At 46.5% G+C, this 15,081-nt stretch overlaps 1 protein-coding gene across 1 annotated transcript in view; it reads right to left on the minus strand.

Annotated features, from left to right (window-relative positions):
* Positions 1 to 319: 319 nt before the first annotated feature.
* Positions 320 to 15,081, minus strand: part of KIAA1614 (KIAA1614 ortholog) — a 36,613-nt gene continuing 21,851 nt past the window's right edge. Inside the window, exons 7-10 of the mRNA XM_054981181.1 lie at positions 11,563 to 11,842; positions 9,826 to 9,953; positions 8,079 to 8,263; positions 320 to 2,055 (exon numbers count right to left, since the gene is read on the minus strand). Of these exons, the coding sequence (XP_054837156.1) occupies positions 1,862 to 2,055; positions 8,079 to 8,263; positions 9,826 to 9,953; positions 11,563 to 11,842 (787 nt within the window). The 3' untranslated portion in view covers positions 320 to 1,861. The remainder of the gene's footprint in view (positions 2,056 to 8,078; positions 8,264 to 9,825; positions 9,954 to 11,562; positions 11,843 to 15,081) is intronic.

Genomic DNA, 15,081 nt, shown 5'->3' on the forward strand with positions numbered 1-15,081 from the left:
ATGGCTTGATCCAGATCTGCCCACCAGCTGCTCCTTTCCTTTCCCACTTGATAGGGACAAGACCCCAAAGACGTTTCTACTCCCCACCCCCACCCCAGCCTGGAGCCAAGAAATCCCAAGACTTTTTTAACACAGCCACTGACCTCATTTAAATACCAAAAGACACTTCCTGTTAGTTCACAAAGCTGCTCTTCCATCATGATTCAAGGCTGAGGACATGAAGGTTTTTTCCAAAAATAATTTAATCAGAGAAACATAGTGGTCAAGGTTTCCCGGCATGACTAGGCTGTGTACACAGTACCTTTCTAACACAGCCAGCTCGGGGGAAACCTGGTCTTTGGGGCTACTGAGAAAAAAAAACATCTCCAGGACTCAAGACAACAGAGAGCAATAGCACACTTCACCCCAACAGCAAATTCAGGCCCAGTTCTCATCAAGACAAGTGATGCCTGAGCTATACATAGGGTTGCCAGCCATAGCTGGCAAACCTCCAGGAGGAATTGGGAACCAGGAAGAGGTACACCAGCATACAACATCACACCTGGTGCTAAACTGGAAGTGACATAATCACATTAGCCCCAAACTCTAGGATTTACCAAAAACTCTATGGTAAAAAAAAAAAACCTGTGGTGAAACTGAGTTGAACTATGGTTAAACCATAGAGTTTTGGGTGAATTCTAGAATATCCCCCAAAGTGATGATGGCAATTCTGGTTTAGTGCTGGAAGTAATGTTGCACACTAGCATTCCTCATTCTCCCCCCTGACCTGTGAAGTGCAGCAGGGATCGGGAAAAATTACCAGGAGACTATAGTGGGTTGACCCAGCCCTCCTAGCTGCACTGCTTTAATATAGTCATGTAACTGAATGCCCCTCCACGCAAAATATTCCCTGCACAACAAAAAGTAGCATGTCAAAGAAAAGGTTTCTTGCCTAACCTTCCTGACATGCTAGTTTTCAATATACAGGGAACTGGTTTTGTATGGAAGAGCATTTGATCAATGGAATATATACCCGCAGTCTGAAGGAGGCATGGCCCAGGCACCTCAGTGAGAAGTAGGCCATTGTCACAAGTTGAAAGGAGAAGAGAACAAAGATACGAGAGACAGAAAGTGGGACTGTAGGTCAAATTTATAGTGTCCCTTATCAGAGCACAGGGACAGTTAGAATGGATCTAGGCAAGCTGTTCTGCAGGGCCACACACTATTTTAACTGTGGGATGCAATTACCAGTTACCCAACACAACCTCTCAAAACTTGGAAACTTCTTTTAAAAAAATACCCATTAGTGACATCTCCACACTTTTCTCCATCACACTAGACAGATCTGTTAAGGGAGATGTCGTTGGTGAAGTAGCAAAATTCTTATCAAGAACAAATTGTGCCTTGAACATCTGTGAGTTGGTTTTGATCCACCAGGCCTATCTGGTTGCTCAGAATGTGACTTCAAGATGATCCAGCACCTTTCAAAGTTTAAGGAAACAAGAAAGCTGGGAAAGGAGATAACTATATCTAACCATCCAAGTTTGTTGTGTACAGTTTCTGTCGCTTCGTCCCACGCATAAAGGAGAAGTCTATCAGTGCCAAATATCTCCTGCTAATTCTCTTGGCCATGGAGAGAAAGATCCATGTTGTCTTTCAGAACCTTACATAAATTAAATATTTAGCGCGCAGAGCTTGCGATACAGCACAGCCTGTGGGGTTGGGCTGCGTCGCCTCCCACATCCAAACCAGGAAGGCAATGAGAGGGAGATGCGAGCCAGGCACTGCTCCAAGTCTCAGGCAGGCACCAGAGGCTCCACGTGAGCAGTGAAAAGCTCTGGCACATGGAAAAGCCTCGGCAAGCACTCTCTGCCCCTCTCTGCTACCGCCGAACAGGCCGCTGCCTCAGCACTCGGACCGAGAGGGTGTCTGCCCACAGGAGCAGTTCATTGATGTGGGCTAGGCCCAGCCCAGCCACCTTGGCACCATTCAGCTCCAGGATCTCATCTCCAACTCCCAGGAGCCCAGCATAGAGTTTCGCTGTGCTTGCATCTGCCATCTCCTGGACGTAGATGCCTGCCAAGTGGAGGAGGAAAAACAAAAACAGCATTTAGAAGCTTGCCAGTAGGGACGACTTCCATCTTCTGATCTGGTTCCTTAAGGCAGGCTTTTGTGCTCCCCCTTTCCACCATTTTCCTGGCTTCAGTTGATTCAGGTTTGAAAATGCAAAGCATAAGGGTAACGGGAATGTTGAATGTGCTGCAGCGCTGGGGCTCCATTCAGTTCCTATTAGCACGCAGTTATCTGAAGGTTTGGAAAAGGGTGCCACTTCCTGCTCCTGCCATTTCTTCTGCTCAAGCACACGGGGGTAGATCCAACCACACTCCATGTAGCCTTTCTCCAGCCTAAGAAACCTTCTTCCAACTTTGTCCAATGGAAGAACCACTTAATTTGGAGGCTTCAAAGTTGAGCCAAAACAAAGAAACCAACTTAGGTCACTGGAGAGGTTGGATACAGGTAGGATCCCCCCCAGTGCTTTCATTCTCAAGTGTCTTTTATTGGGACCCACCAATCAATTTAGCTTGCTTTTTTTTCTCCCCACAAGCGAGCTTTGGCTTTAGAAAGACCCATCTGCTCGGAAAGTGTTACAAGGGAAGCTGGTGAAGTTTTCCAAAGTGTCAGGCTATCGTAATGTACCACACTTAAAAAGCATGCACGGGTATCTTGAACCTGTGGCCTTTTAGCCTCCAAAATCTGCACAGCATAGGGACCCATGGTTTTCTCACTGAACCTGGGAACCGCCACGGTCTGTCCTATGGGGCCAATTTCAGCACTACCCCAAGGCCTGTGTCTGCCAAGAGAGCAACAGGGAATCCATACAAAAGTTCTGCTTAAGATACACCTGTGCAAATGAAACATTAATGAAATAAAACAGCCTACAGCTGCAGGAAGAAAAAGCAGATATACACAGGGTAAAGATGGGTACTACCCATAGCTCAACGCCAGCCATGTTACAAAGGCACATTCTTTGCCTTAAATGCATGCATGGACCCAGTTTGGATCAGGGCCATGGAGAAGGAAGGGGGGGGGAGATTAACCTTTTCTGTCCATGCACTGTTTTGCTAACCAAAACTGCCCCCCCCCGTCCTCTTTTTTAACCTTCAAGTGCCAATGTTCAGGGTCCTAGTTTTGATTAGGGAAACTATTCTGGGCCACACACACATACATAATTGGTCTTTTAAAGATGGAGGGAGATACATGATCTTCATCATGCCAGACTGCACCAAGATCTATGACCGTAGTTTCTAGCAGCTATGTAGCCTGCAGCAGAGACCAACAAAACTCTGTAAACAGGATTGCGTTTGGGCATACCTGCGTGGCAGAGAGAAGCTTTAACACTGGCATAAACTGTCTAGATGGAGCCTCTCCTTACATATGTCTAGAACTGCACCCGGGGAAAAAAAAAACCTAGTACATGCAGTGGAAGAGATTCGGAATGTTCATACTAAAGTGTTCATTGCTTTCAGCCCTCTTTGCTTTATTCAGATTCTAAACTGTTATTTTTCTAGCATCACATAAAGTTTGCTGCTTAGGCATGACTGTCAGGAACGTTAGGAGAGCCAAAGTAGACTCAGGTGCAGCTCATGGACTGTGCTTCATCTCCATTTCATCCATTTCACGGAGCTCCGTGTTGCAAGGGAAACCTGACACGGCTTCCTACTAGCGTTGCCAACAGGCCTGGGAAAAAATGCCCTGTCCCTTTAACAGAGGCTTAATGCATGGAATTGGGCAGTAGAAGCTTTTCATGAAACGGAGGTAAAGAACATCCTACTAAGCTTCCATTTTCCTCCTGGCCTGTTGGCAACCCTACTCATAGCTACGGTTTCCTGAATAATGGGGCTGAGGGCATGGGCAAAGAAGGGTCAGCAGGCAGAGTGCTTACATTTTCTCCTGCAAGTTCCTGTCTAGCCCTTGTTTTTGGCTGATGCCCTACCCCCCAGCTAGAACCAGAAAATAACCCTACTTACCAAAAAAAAAATTGGCGGGGTCAAGAGGGTGGTTTGCAAGTAAGAAGAGGCAGGCACTGGGAGGCACCCTAAATCCCTCCACTCCCCTCCTTTTTGGCAGAGGGGGGAGGCGCTGTGGCTCAGAGGCAAAACATCTGCTTAGATCTGAGCTGTCACGTCAGCAAAGGAAGATTTCCCCCTTTTTAAGGACACAGAAGCTTTGGTGGGCGGGAGGAAACCAAGCGCTGGAACGTCAGTCTTGATGCACCCCAGCTCATCTTTGACACCCTCCCAGGGTGGAGACAAGAATCCAGGGTATTGCAACGAAAACAAGTTCCTGGAATAAAGTGCTGTAAGGCCAGGACAAGCCTTTCTCATCCCAGTCACAAATGTTGTAACGTTCCCGGGAGCCTGCCTGGGAAAAGGACCTGGGAACATCTGCGTTCAGTTATTCCTGCTGTCTGACCCAGGTAGGGAGAGGCTTAGCCTGAAAAAAGAGGCAGGCGCTAGGGAATCCAACAGAGCAGGCCCTTTGGGTGACTTCCAGGCTCTGTCCCTCGAGGGGAGCCACAGCACTCCAGAGCAGGATATGCCAAAGTGAGGGGGGTGCCTGCAGGAGAGGGAGCTGGAGAATGGGAACAGCACGCGGAGGAGACTGGAGGGTACTGAACTGCTCTCTGTTCTAACAAGAACAGTTTGGATAGCAGGATTTGAGCCAAGCGGCATCTTAAGAGACCAAAAAGATTTAAGGGTATAAGCTTTCGAGAGTCAAACCTCCATTCTTCAGAGCCCTGACTCTCGAAAGCATACACCCTGAAAATCTTCTTGGTCTCTAAGGTGCCACTGGACTCAAATCCTGCTGTTCTCCTGCAGACCAAAACAGCTACCCCACCTGAAACAGTTTGAATGGAACTATAAGGATTGGCCAAGCAACAACAGGCTCAATTCAGACAGTGTATCAGGCTTGCCAACCTTTTCTTTCGTGACAGCTACTTCTGAGTAATAAAAAATATCCCCCATGCTACTCTCCCGCTCTTTTTGTTCTGTCCTAGAAACAGAGCTTGGACTAAGGAGAGCAAAAGTGAAGGAACACACAGAAAAATCCTATGAATTTTTTTAAAAAAAATGTCTAGAGCAGATTTTTTTCTGATCTTTTCCTGGGTTGTCTAGGAGCTGCCCAAATTACTCTGCAGCAGCTTGTGAGCTACTCACTGGTAACCCCTGCCCCAAACCATGATTTAGAACCCATGCTAGGGCCTGAGCTGCCAAGCATATGGGCTACCCTCTGGCTGAGCTGATGGACTGGCTTCTTTCACTGTCCACTTAACGTTCCCATTTCTGGAGCCACAGCAACAGCCATAATGATGCTTTGTCAGTTCATACACCAGCCAAACCTTACACTTCCTTAACCATGATTTAATGTGATGTCTGAACTGAGCCTTGGAGATCCAAAGTAGGGGCCCACCAATAGCACTGTGGGGGGGGGGGGGGTGACAGGATTGGCTCCCATTCTCTGTACCAAAGGCAGAGCTGAAGGAGGAACAGGGAAGTCACTCCAAAGCAAGAAGTGATGGCCAACTTGGTGTTAGACAAGAGAGACAGGACCGCATTCTATGGTTACTCACAATAGTGAGCGAGCTTAACCTGGGAGCCTTTATACAGCTCAGGGAGTACCACATGACCCACTCTGGCCTATGGGTGTTGAGAAGCTCTCTTACTGGGATAGCTACAGTGCCTTCCTTGAGTTAGAGCTAGCAGTGGTGCAGAGGAGTTGAATCTTCAATCCTAGCAAAGGAAAGTAGCAGTGCTGGCCACATGGCAGGGGTCCCCCAGTTTCATTGAGACTGTGGGCACTTTTGGAACGTTTAGAATGGGAGCCATCATAATATGGCTGCCATGGGGAGATTGGGGCCAATCACAAAGTGTTTGAGGTTGTAAGTCAAGCATACCCCTCCCGTGGAGGAAGCTGTTTCCAAATGGGAGATCCCTGCAGAGACAAAGATGATACCTCTGGGGTTCTTCTGAAGCACCTCCTTCTCTACTGAAGCACAGGAAAGTTTGCTTTGGGGAAGAGATGCTTTGTCAAAGAAGCAAACTGGCACCAAGAAACCCATTACTAGGCACCGTCGTGCCCATGACCACCATGTTGGGGGTGGCATCTCTATGGGGTCACAGTTTCCCTCTCTCGTAAGTCCCACAAAGAAATGAGAGAGCAAGGGGTAGAGATAGTTGTCTAAGTGCTGACTGGCTGGCACTGGCTGAGGCCACAACAAAGCCACCTACAACCTCAACATCCCTTCCATTTTAGGAATGATTAGGCAACCCTTTAAAATGACTTTTTAGAGACTAAAGAAAGAGAAGAACAAACATTTTAACTTCCATACATCAAATTGTTCCTCCCAACCCAACTCTGTTCCACCAGTGCACGGGGAAAAGTCCAATCTGGAAAAGTCAAGAGCAAATCAGTATGTGCTCATCACTGATTAGGAGTGGCTTCTCTTACCTCCCAGAGGGAACATTTACAAAGGGAGATGAAGAAGGGAGAGGTGTTAGGCTGTGATAAGTTTTGATAATTCGGAACAAACATTTCTAGAAACAACAATTGGCACACATCTAAAGCTGGAAGTAAATCCTCAATAGCTGGTAAAGTTTGGTCACAATCCACATTCAGGCAAAACCTTCAGGTTGCAGTTCCCTAGACACTTCTATTTTTAATAAAAGAGCTACATTTGCAACTGCACACTTGGACACTACTGCAGGTAATAAAAACACCCCTGTTTAAAACACTGGATACGCCAGGTAGTGCTGCACAATACATTTATGCTTCTGCAGAAAGGATAAGGGTTGCAGAGTGAGAGCAGGACAAATAACTCCATGTGAGAATCATGGTTATAATTCCATTCTAGCTGAATGCAGAAGAACAACAGTTGCAGAGCAGTAAAGGTCCCTGGTCAGAAAGCGCGTGGGTGTTATCTGCCACCTTCCATACCTGTTTGATTGACTCTTTCCTGCAGCAGGGTGTGGTGGACGGGAGGGAATACAAGTCCCCTTACCCATTTTGGAAAGCATGCTCTAGCCTAACTGAAACATGCATGCTTTCTGCCACTTCCAAATTCTGGTTGTGAGTTCTCTCTCCGGGCCATGCTAGTGTGTTTCAGGGTTCTTCAGCAATAAAGTTTGATAGCATATATCAGGGCTGGGCAATTGGCAGACAACAGCCTCTTCCGGGCTAATTGTTCATAATTTCCCTCTCTTCTATCACTACAGGATGGAAGTGCCCGACTTTGGCCAGCATGGCTCCCTGAGCAACTTGGTTCATGGATCAGTGGTCATCATGGCAAGGCATTATGTGATGCAAAGCCCCCTGAAGCAGCCTGTCATTGCTCTTCAGTCTGGGGTGGGAGGGGACTTCCCTGCAGCAAGAAACAGAGGGGCAGCAGTGATGACCTGGCTACCAAAAAGGCAGCCAAGAATATCTTGTTTGGGGATGTTCTGGCTGCCTAGACTGAAAAGTTGGTCATTCCTGTCTAAAAGGAACACAATTTAAGACATTTATTACCTGCCTTTCCACCTCAGAGGAGCTCAAGGCAGCTTACAATATAAAAGAGAAACAAAAATAAAAACATTGTTAAAAACTACCCACACATTAAAAAGTGGCTAAACAAAAGCCATCCTAAATGAAAAAAAAAGTCTTCAACTGTCTCCAGAAGACAGAGAGTGAGGAAGAAAGGCACATTTCCCAGGTATTGTTCCATATCCTGGGGCTGCCACTGAAAAGGCCCTGTCTTGTATACCCACCAACCGAGCTTCTTTGGTTAATGGTACAGTCAGAAGGGCCTTTTCCTGTGATCTGAACTCCCGGCAGGAAGGTATGGGAGCACATTAGCCTTATAAGGCATTATTTTGGGCTGGGATGCAAAAAAAAAAAACCCACCAGTCAAACTAGTACTAGTTTGTATCAGGGTGGGGAAGGTTATGCTATCGGGAAGCACACCTACACTGGCAACTCCGTAAGAAGACATAACAGTATAAAAAGGGAATGGATGGCACCTGGTTTGCAAGATTCCAGGCCATTCATCACACAGAACACACCTGTATCAGGGCGGCCATTTCCGGAAGCGACACGGAATCCAAAGTTCCCCTGTGGGGACCGCTGCAGTTCGAGCTGGCTAGTGCCGTCAGGGAAAACCTCCACCACCCGTCCAACAGTCCTCGCCAAGTTGGGGGAGCCGATGTCCTCCACACTGAGGGAACGCCTGGGATGAGCGCTCCCTTTCCTAGAAGGAGGAAGCAATGAACCAGACCAGGAACAAAATCCATAAAAAAGGAAATGCTCATCAAGAGGTGAGTGCAGGAAAGCTGGAACTGTCCGTTGTGTGAACTGCATAATCTATCTTCTGTCTACCAGTTTTTAAGGAACAGCAGGTTTCTTGCCCTTATCACGGAAAAGCATGCATTAAGAGAGACAGTGTGGTGTAGTGGTAAGAGTGTCAGACTAGGATTTGGGAGACCCCAGTTCAAATCCCCCACTCTGCCATGGAAGTTCACTGGGGACCTTGGGCCGGTTACACACCATCAGCCTAACCTACCTTGCAGGATTTTTGTAAGGATAAAAGGGAGAAATGGAGAACGTTGTAAGCAACTTTGGTTCTCCAACAGGGCAAAAAAAGTGGGGCAATAAAAAAGGTAGATAAAATAAAAGGAAAAGACAGCATCCAAGACTCCAGGTAACTTGAGTGCTTGGGGAGTAAATACTGCATCCTAATGGGTGTACGCTTGGAAAAGTTCCAGCAGTGTTCACTGAGGCTTAAAATGACCTAGCAACACAATACACAGTCCTTGGGTTGGGTCCTGCTACCGCAAAGACCATCAGACAGACATGCACTTGTGAGAACCTTGCTAGGAACTCAATTCCCAGGTGTACAGATTTCATGTACACCCATCAGTACATGTAGAGCCCTCAAAGAGGCAAATAGAGCCCCCCCCTCCCCGGGGTGCAATTCCAAGTCAGGAGGAACACGGCAAGGCCATCTGGCCCCACCCTCCTGGAAACTGAGTTCCTAGCGGGTGAACATATAAACATACATATTTCATGCAGCAAGGGAAAAACACAATGTGTAGATGGGCCCTTACTTCCCAGGAAATATGTTTAAGATTGCAGAATTCAGCTCTTGGCTTTACCTCCCTATCATCCTCCCTCCAAGAACGCTTCTTCCTATCTGCAGCCCACTTTTCAACAACTCATATATCAAAAATTCCCACCATGGGAATTCCCACCCCTAAGGCCCAAAGTAAAAATAGCATTGCTTGAATGTTTTAAAAAAACCTACCACAATCACTTCTGTGTCTGGATAAATTTATTCTGCTCACAAACTTATCCAGTTGGCTAAGGGCCTTTTAGTTTGGGTGGCAGTGGAGGTAGATCCATGTAGGATCAGATTTTAAGCAGTAAAACAATAATGTAAGTCAATTGTGCATTTGATGTCAGAGTGCACCAGTAAAGACACCCAGACCCTGCACTCAGTAAACAACAGGACTTGAGTCCAGCAGCACCTTAGAAGCCAACACGATTTTCAGGGTGTAAGCTTTTCAGAATCGGAGCTCCCTTCTTCAGATACTGGGGCTGAAGTTCTGCATTTGTCACAGGGAAACGTGATCACTAAATTGCACCCAGATTGTCAGCATTTTATGAATATTTTACCGATTCGTGTGAATGATCAAGGCAGGATACAACCATCCCTATGTAGCAGACCCAAACCCACGGAACCGTGTTGGACAAAGGATGGATTTAAAGTGGACGGCCACAGACAGCCATTTCTTTCGACTTGCTGGTCCTTACCTGTCAGGTACAGATGCTCCATCCTTTGGTTCCGCCAGCTGGTAGAGGCTGGACCGATCCGTCTTGCCCAACAGAGAATGCAAATTTTGAACAGAAGAGGATTTCCGTGGTTGGCTGAAGGGTGACACCTTGTGGAGGAATGAAAGCACTGAAAGTCAGACCAAGAGCTTAAGAGGCAATGGCTGGCTAAGAAGTGTTTGAACAGAATGGGGGGAACGCCATTCCAGAGCTGTCCCATGGCTCATATAATATCACATCTGTACACACCCTTGCAAGGTGTGGGGGTTAAAAACAGGAACCACCACAAAACTGACATTGGGTTCTTTATGCCATGCAGGGGGCTGCAAATAAGCAGTGCTGATGCAAGTCCAAGGTCTCCCATTTACAGAAAGTGTTCCATCCCCAAGCGGCATTGGAAGCACGACAGTGAATTATGGGAGGATTCTAACATTGCTACATATTTTAGCAATAATCAAAATTCTCTATGCTGGTGGTTTTCAAACTTTCTGCCTTAAGGAGCCCCTTTCTCAATTGCTTCCACACAGAAGCCTTGATTTCCAAACTGAAGAACTTTGTTTTTGGAGTTTCCTCTTAATGGTGTGCTGTAATTGTCTTGTTTCCAGGTTTTGCTCTTGCTCAGCATGCTCCTTTCCAAAGCTTCTTTACTCTAATCCTTTTGGAAAGAATGCCGTCCAAATATTTTAGCGCACCACCTGGAAGGAACTGTGCGCTTTTCCTGCCCTGCAAAAGTCTCACTCACATCATCAACTTCCTGCTGTCAGCCCCTCATGAGTGCCGTTTTCCCAACATTTTTTTCCTGCTGTGCCATCGGAGATTTTTTTAAAAATCTGGTCATTGCAGTAGTGTGATAGCAGTGGAATGATCTATTGCCGCACCTATTTTAAATCTTAAAGAGACCAGTTATAGTGTTATAGCACATGCATGAAGAAAACAACAAAAAGGGGGTGGGGTCATGAGCTACCATGGCCGCTGTGATGAACATGCCCTCCCCTCAGGAGCCAAAGCACATCTGCTGTGGAACACGAGAGGAAGGGAAGAATCAGAAAGAAGAAAAGCACACCGAAACTTCCTACGTATGGGAACTTCTTTGTCAGTGCACACGGCTCCACCTCCACAGAGGCAACAAAAGCAGTGCAGAAAATCCTCAGCACGTTGAAGCAGCCCCTGACTTGTCTTCCAAGGAGCATACCTGGTGCATCTACCAAAGAACCAGTGTGCTGCAGGGCTCACATTCTGTTTATCTGGGGTGCTGATCCAGGCCCCCTGCACCGCCTCATTGCATGTGGTGACCAAGAACACCAGGGATTCCAAGAGGTGAGGCCATGGAGACAAAGTTCCAGGGACCTCAGTCATTTGGGGGGCCCGTGGAGCTGGGCAAGTCCTGTGATTTGTTTTCATGCAGTCACTTAGTTAAGTCTGGGTGGTGCAGGGAGGGGCCCAGAGGGAATCTCTGTCTGGAGGGTCTGTAGTGGCTCCTAGTAGTCCTACCCATTACCCTCCTGTAGATGCAAACTGCCAATATGGGGGGGGGGGAGGAGATAGACAACTGATGGAGGTGGGCAAATATTGTCTTCCAGAAAACATTTGGCCTGTATTCCTGTTAACCTCCTTGTAGGCACCTCACCAATGCCTGAGACACAGCTTGAAAACTGCTGCCCTGCACAAACCAAGTACAGCTCCTCTGGTGCACGTACTGGATACACCCTTAGGACTTACCAGCTGCAAGGACTGCAGAGAAGGTGCTTTCTTTATTTTCGGGGAGCTCGTGATGCCTGCGCCCAGTTCCTCGAGGGCCATCGGAGTGTCTGCCCCTGGGGCAGAGATCTGTTCCATACTGTAGCAGCGGAACCTGCCCAGCCGCTGCTTAGTGCTCTGGCTCAAGGAAGTGAAGAATTTCTTTAGGCCTGACGTGGAGGAGGAGGAAGTGGAGGTGGTGCCCCCTTTCTTGGCAAACTGCTTCTTCTTTGGTGGCTCAGGGCAGGTTTCTAAGGGTTTGCTGAAAGGCAAAGGAACACAGCCAAGGAAGCAGAGTCAAGACGTAGTCCAACTTTACTGCCTGGATTCAGAATACCCAAAACAAGAGCAACAGACAAGGGAAAGTCTTCTAATAATGAGGAATGACAAAAAAAAGCAGGCTTCGGAGACAGATTAATGGCTTCCTACAGCCCCTAGTGGGACTAGAGAAAGAAAAGGACTAGAGCAAAATACTGGTGCCATCCTTATTGAAACTTCCAGTCTGAAACTGAACTGTTATCCCACTCTGACTTCTCAAGTACACAGGATTTTCTCCGTAGCGTTTGAAAAAGGACAAAGTAATGCCTGTCCACTCATTACAAAATCCTAGCCGATTTTTACTGGTTGGGACTGTAGGTTTTCAGGCTGCAAGAGAGGGGTGGCTTGTACAAGTCAAGGGTGCCATTTAAGGAGGGCACCAGGGGGCAGCCAATGCACCCTCTCTGTATTTGGGGGGCTTGGACACCAGATTTCCACAGGAGTGCCTATTGCTGTGGCCAGCTCACTGCTTCAGTTGGGTCTACAGAACAGATATGCAACACCAAAGAGCTAAATCCTTTTTTGTTTTCAATAAAGACTGTCTTGAAAACTTTTCCATAGTTACTTAAGATAAAACCTTTATTAAAAAGCCTTCTAAAACAACAAAGTCTTCCAAAAACAGAGTGCATTTGGAGTGGGGCATTTCATCTGAAATATATCCAAGTGCTGTTTAAACTTGATGCTTCTCATCAGCCTCCTTCCCACTAAAACCTTGATTTGAATGCTCCCCTCTTATTATTTTTTTAAAAAAGGCTTTCCTCCATGCAGAACGCATTAGGGAGAAGCTAGAATCTCACTCTCAGAAGTACTATGCTTTGTTTTGTTTCTTTAAACATACAGGGAGAACATTTTGAAAAAAAAGGTAGGCGGTTATGCTGGCCCAAAGTAAAATCCAAAAACGAGAACAAAATGCATGCAATACCTTTTATTAGGACCAACCGAAAGGACAATAAACAGGGTGCTGCACATTGTTGGGTTCTCTAGAACTCTTAATCAGGCTGAAAGTTACAATCTTAAAAATTAAATTTAACACCAGGCAAGATACGCACATCCCTTGAAGGCTGAGAGCCGTGGAAGCACTTGATAGTTCTTGTATTAACAATGCTGGAGATAACTCAAGGTGAGACACAAGAGGTGCTTACCAATTCGTTTTGGCAGCAGAGAAAAAGAAAGACTAGAAGGCATAAGGCAGAGCTGCACTGTATAGACTTCAGCTTCAGTTCAGTTGTGGATAGAGGCATAAGAGTTACGCCCAAACCTTCATGGAAAAGGTAGATTTTGAGGAAAGATTTAAAGGAAAGGAGATAAATGGAACCACATGGGGAGTAGCTGCAACGGTGGTCCTATCAATAGTGTTCCTAAATTCAGACTCTTCCTTTTGCTCTGTACAAGCCAACAGAACAAAGAGTACTTCATTCCCTTGCAATGAGAAAGGGAAATGGCCCACAATCATGGTGTCCTCCCCAGGTAGTGGGAATCCAGCCTGCTATATAGCAAACCCAATTCTTCATGTGCCTAAGCCTGCTGTGGATTTTGTTGCTGGATCATATGGGAATGTGACAATGCTGAGAACCATTTCACAGGCATTAGAGAGCATTTTGCTGCCTGAGCTTGTTTGCATTTAGTAGGAAATGAAGCCCACGGGTTTCAACGGTGTGTCCTCTTGAATAACTCTGCAAAGTATTTTGTAGCCTTGATTTACAAGCAGCCTTCCACAACAGGTTCCAAGACGTTTTTCCTATTCTTCCTCATTCCCCTTTTCATTTCCCATAAATCAAGTGGTAACTCTCCTGTCTTCACTTGCAAGTGCCCAAAAGACTCATCCCTGTCTTACATGCATTTTTCTATTATGGGCTGTTTTGCTGCAATCCTTCCCCCCCCCCCCCCCAATAACTATTACATTTCTAGCAAAGCTTCACTGAATTTGCCTCTTGTGAGATTTGACTCGCTAGGTCAAATAATTAGCTAACTATAATTAGACAGTCTGAGTTGTTTGCATAAGTCATGTTGCAGAATTTTGCAGCTTCCTGGACCATTACTGAAAAACGTGAGTTTGTTTTGCCATCAAGAAAACAGCATTTCACAGTGTTCAAGATATAATCCCCCGGGGCAAAATGTCAGAGGCTTAATTTCTGGTGTCTGCCATGTGTAGCCATTAGCAACCGCCTTCTGGGGATTTGGGTAGAAAGAGCAAAGAGGGTTAAGGCAGGGGCAGGCTGGAGGGGGGCAATCAGGAGGGTGAAAGAAGCAGAGAGGAGTGGCTGAGCTTGGAGCACCGAGGAGGCTGTAGCAGCTGGCAGCGAGAGTGAAAGGCTGCAGCAGAGAGCGAGCGAGCTGAGGGTGCCTGGGTGGGAGAGAGCTGTAGAAGCAGCAGGAGCCAGGTGAAGGGCAGGTTGCGGGCAGCACGGGAAGGAGAGAAGGGATGGTGGCAGAAAGCACCAAGGATGGAGCCTTGGATGGGCTGAAAGTGCCCTGCCGTATTTTCCAACCTGTGCTTCTCCGAGCAAACAAACAGAAGCAACAGCTGATGTGATACACTGAAGAGTTTTGAGTGTGTGAATCATGAAAGCTTCAGTTTGGATCCCTGTTCAGCCACAGGGAGGACTCCTGCAGCCTCATCTACCTCACAAGGTGGATGCAAATGGTACAACCCTGTGAACTTTGGAGTGAAAGTGGAATATAAATATGATAAGCAAGAACACAAACTCAGCAGTGGGTTGATAAATTCACTCCTGCCAAAAGGTGTGAGGACCCAGAGGACTACTAGGTAGTTCATAGGTTGTTCAATATGTCAGAACTGCTTAAGCTCTGTTCCAGCATTTCTTCAGCTCTGTATTGGATTTCTGCTGGTTTTAATCTTTGCACATTTGGATATATATACCCCTTTACATGTTTATGGAAATATCTTTGTAACTGACTGTCCTGACTCATACTGTGGAATCTGCCTTGAGCATCAGTGAGAAAGGCGGACTAAAATAATATAAATACATTTTTTAAAAAAATTCCCCTGTAGAGTTGTTTTGAAAAACTGTTGTTTCTTTAAAATGTTTTTGTTGCGGAAATAAAGCAAGAACCATGCGTGCATATAGCCCTGTTTGGATGGTGTAGGGGTGTGCACTCCCCCAAAATTTGGGTTTCCCGCTTTGGGGGGAAAATCCAGAATTACCAGAATCCCGAAGCGGC

Source organism: Eublepharis macularius, chromosome 5 (assembly GCF_028583425.1).
Source record: "Eublepharis macularius isolate TG4126 chromosome 5, MPM_Emac_v1.0, whole genome shotgun sequence".
In the NCBI taxonomy this organism is placed as follows: domain Eukaryota; kingdom Metazoa; phylum Chordata; class Lepidosauria; order Squamata; family Eublepharidae; genus Eublepharis; species Eublepharis macularius.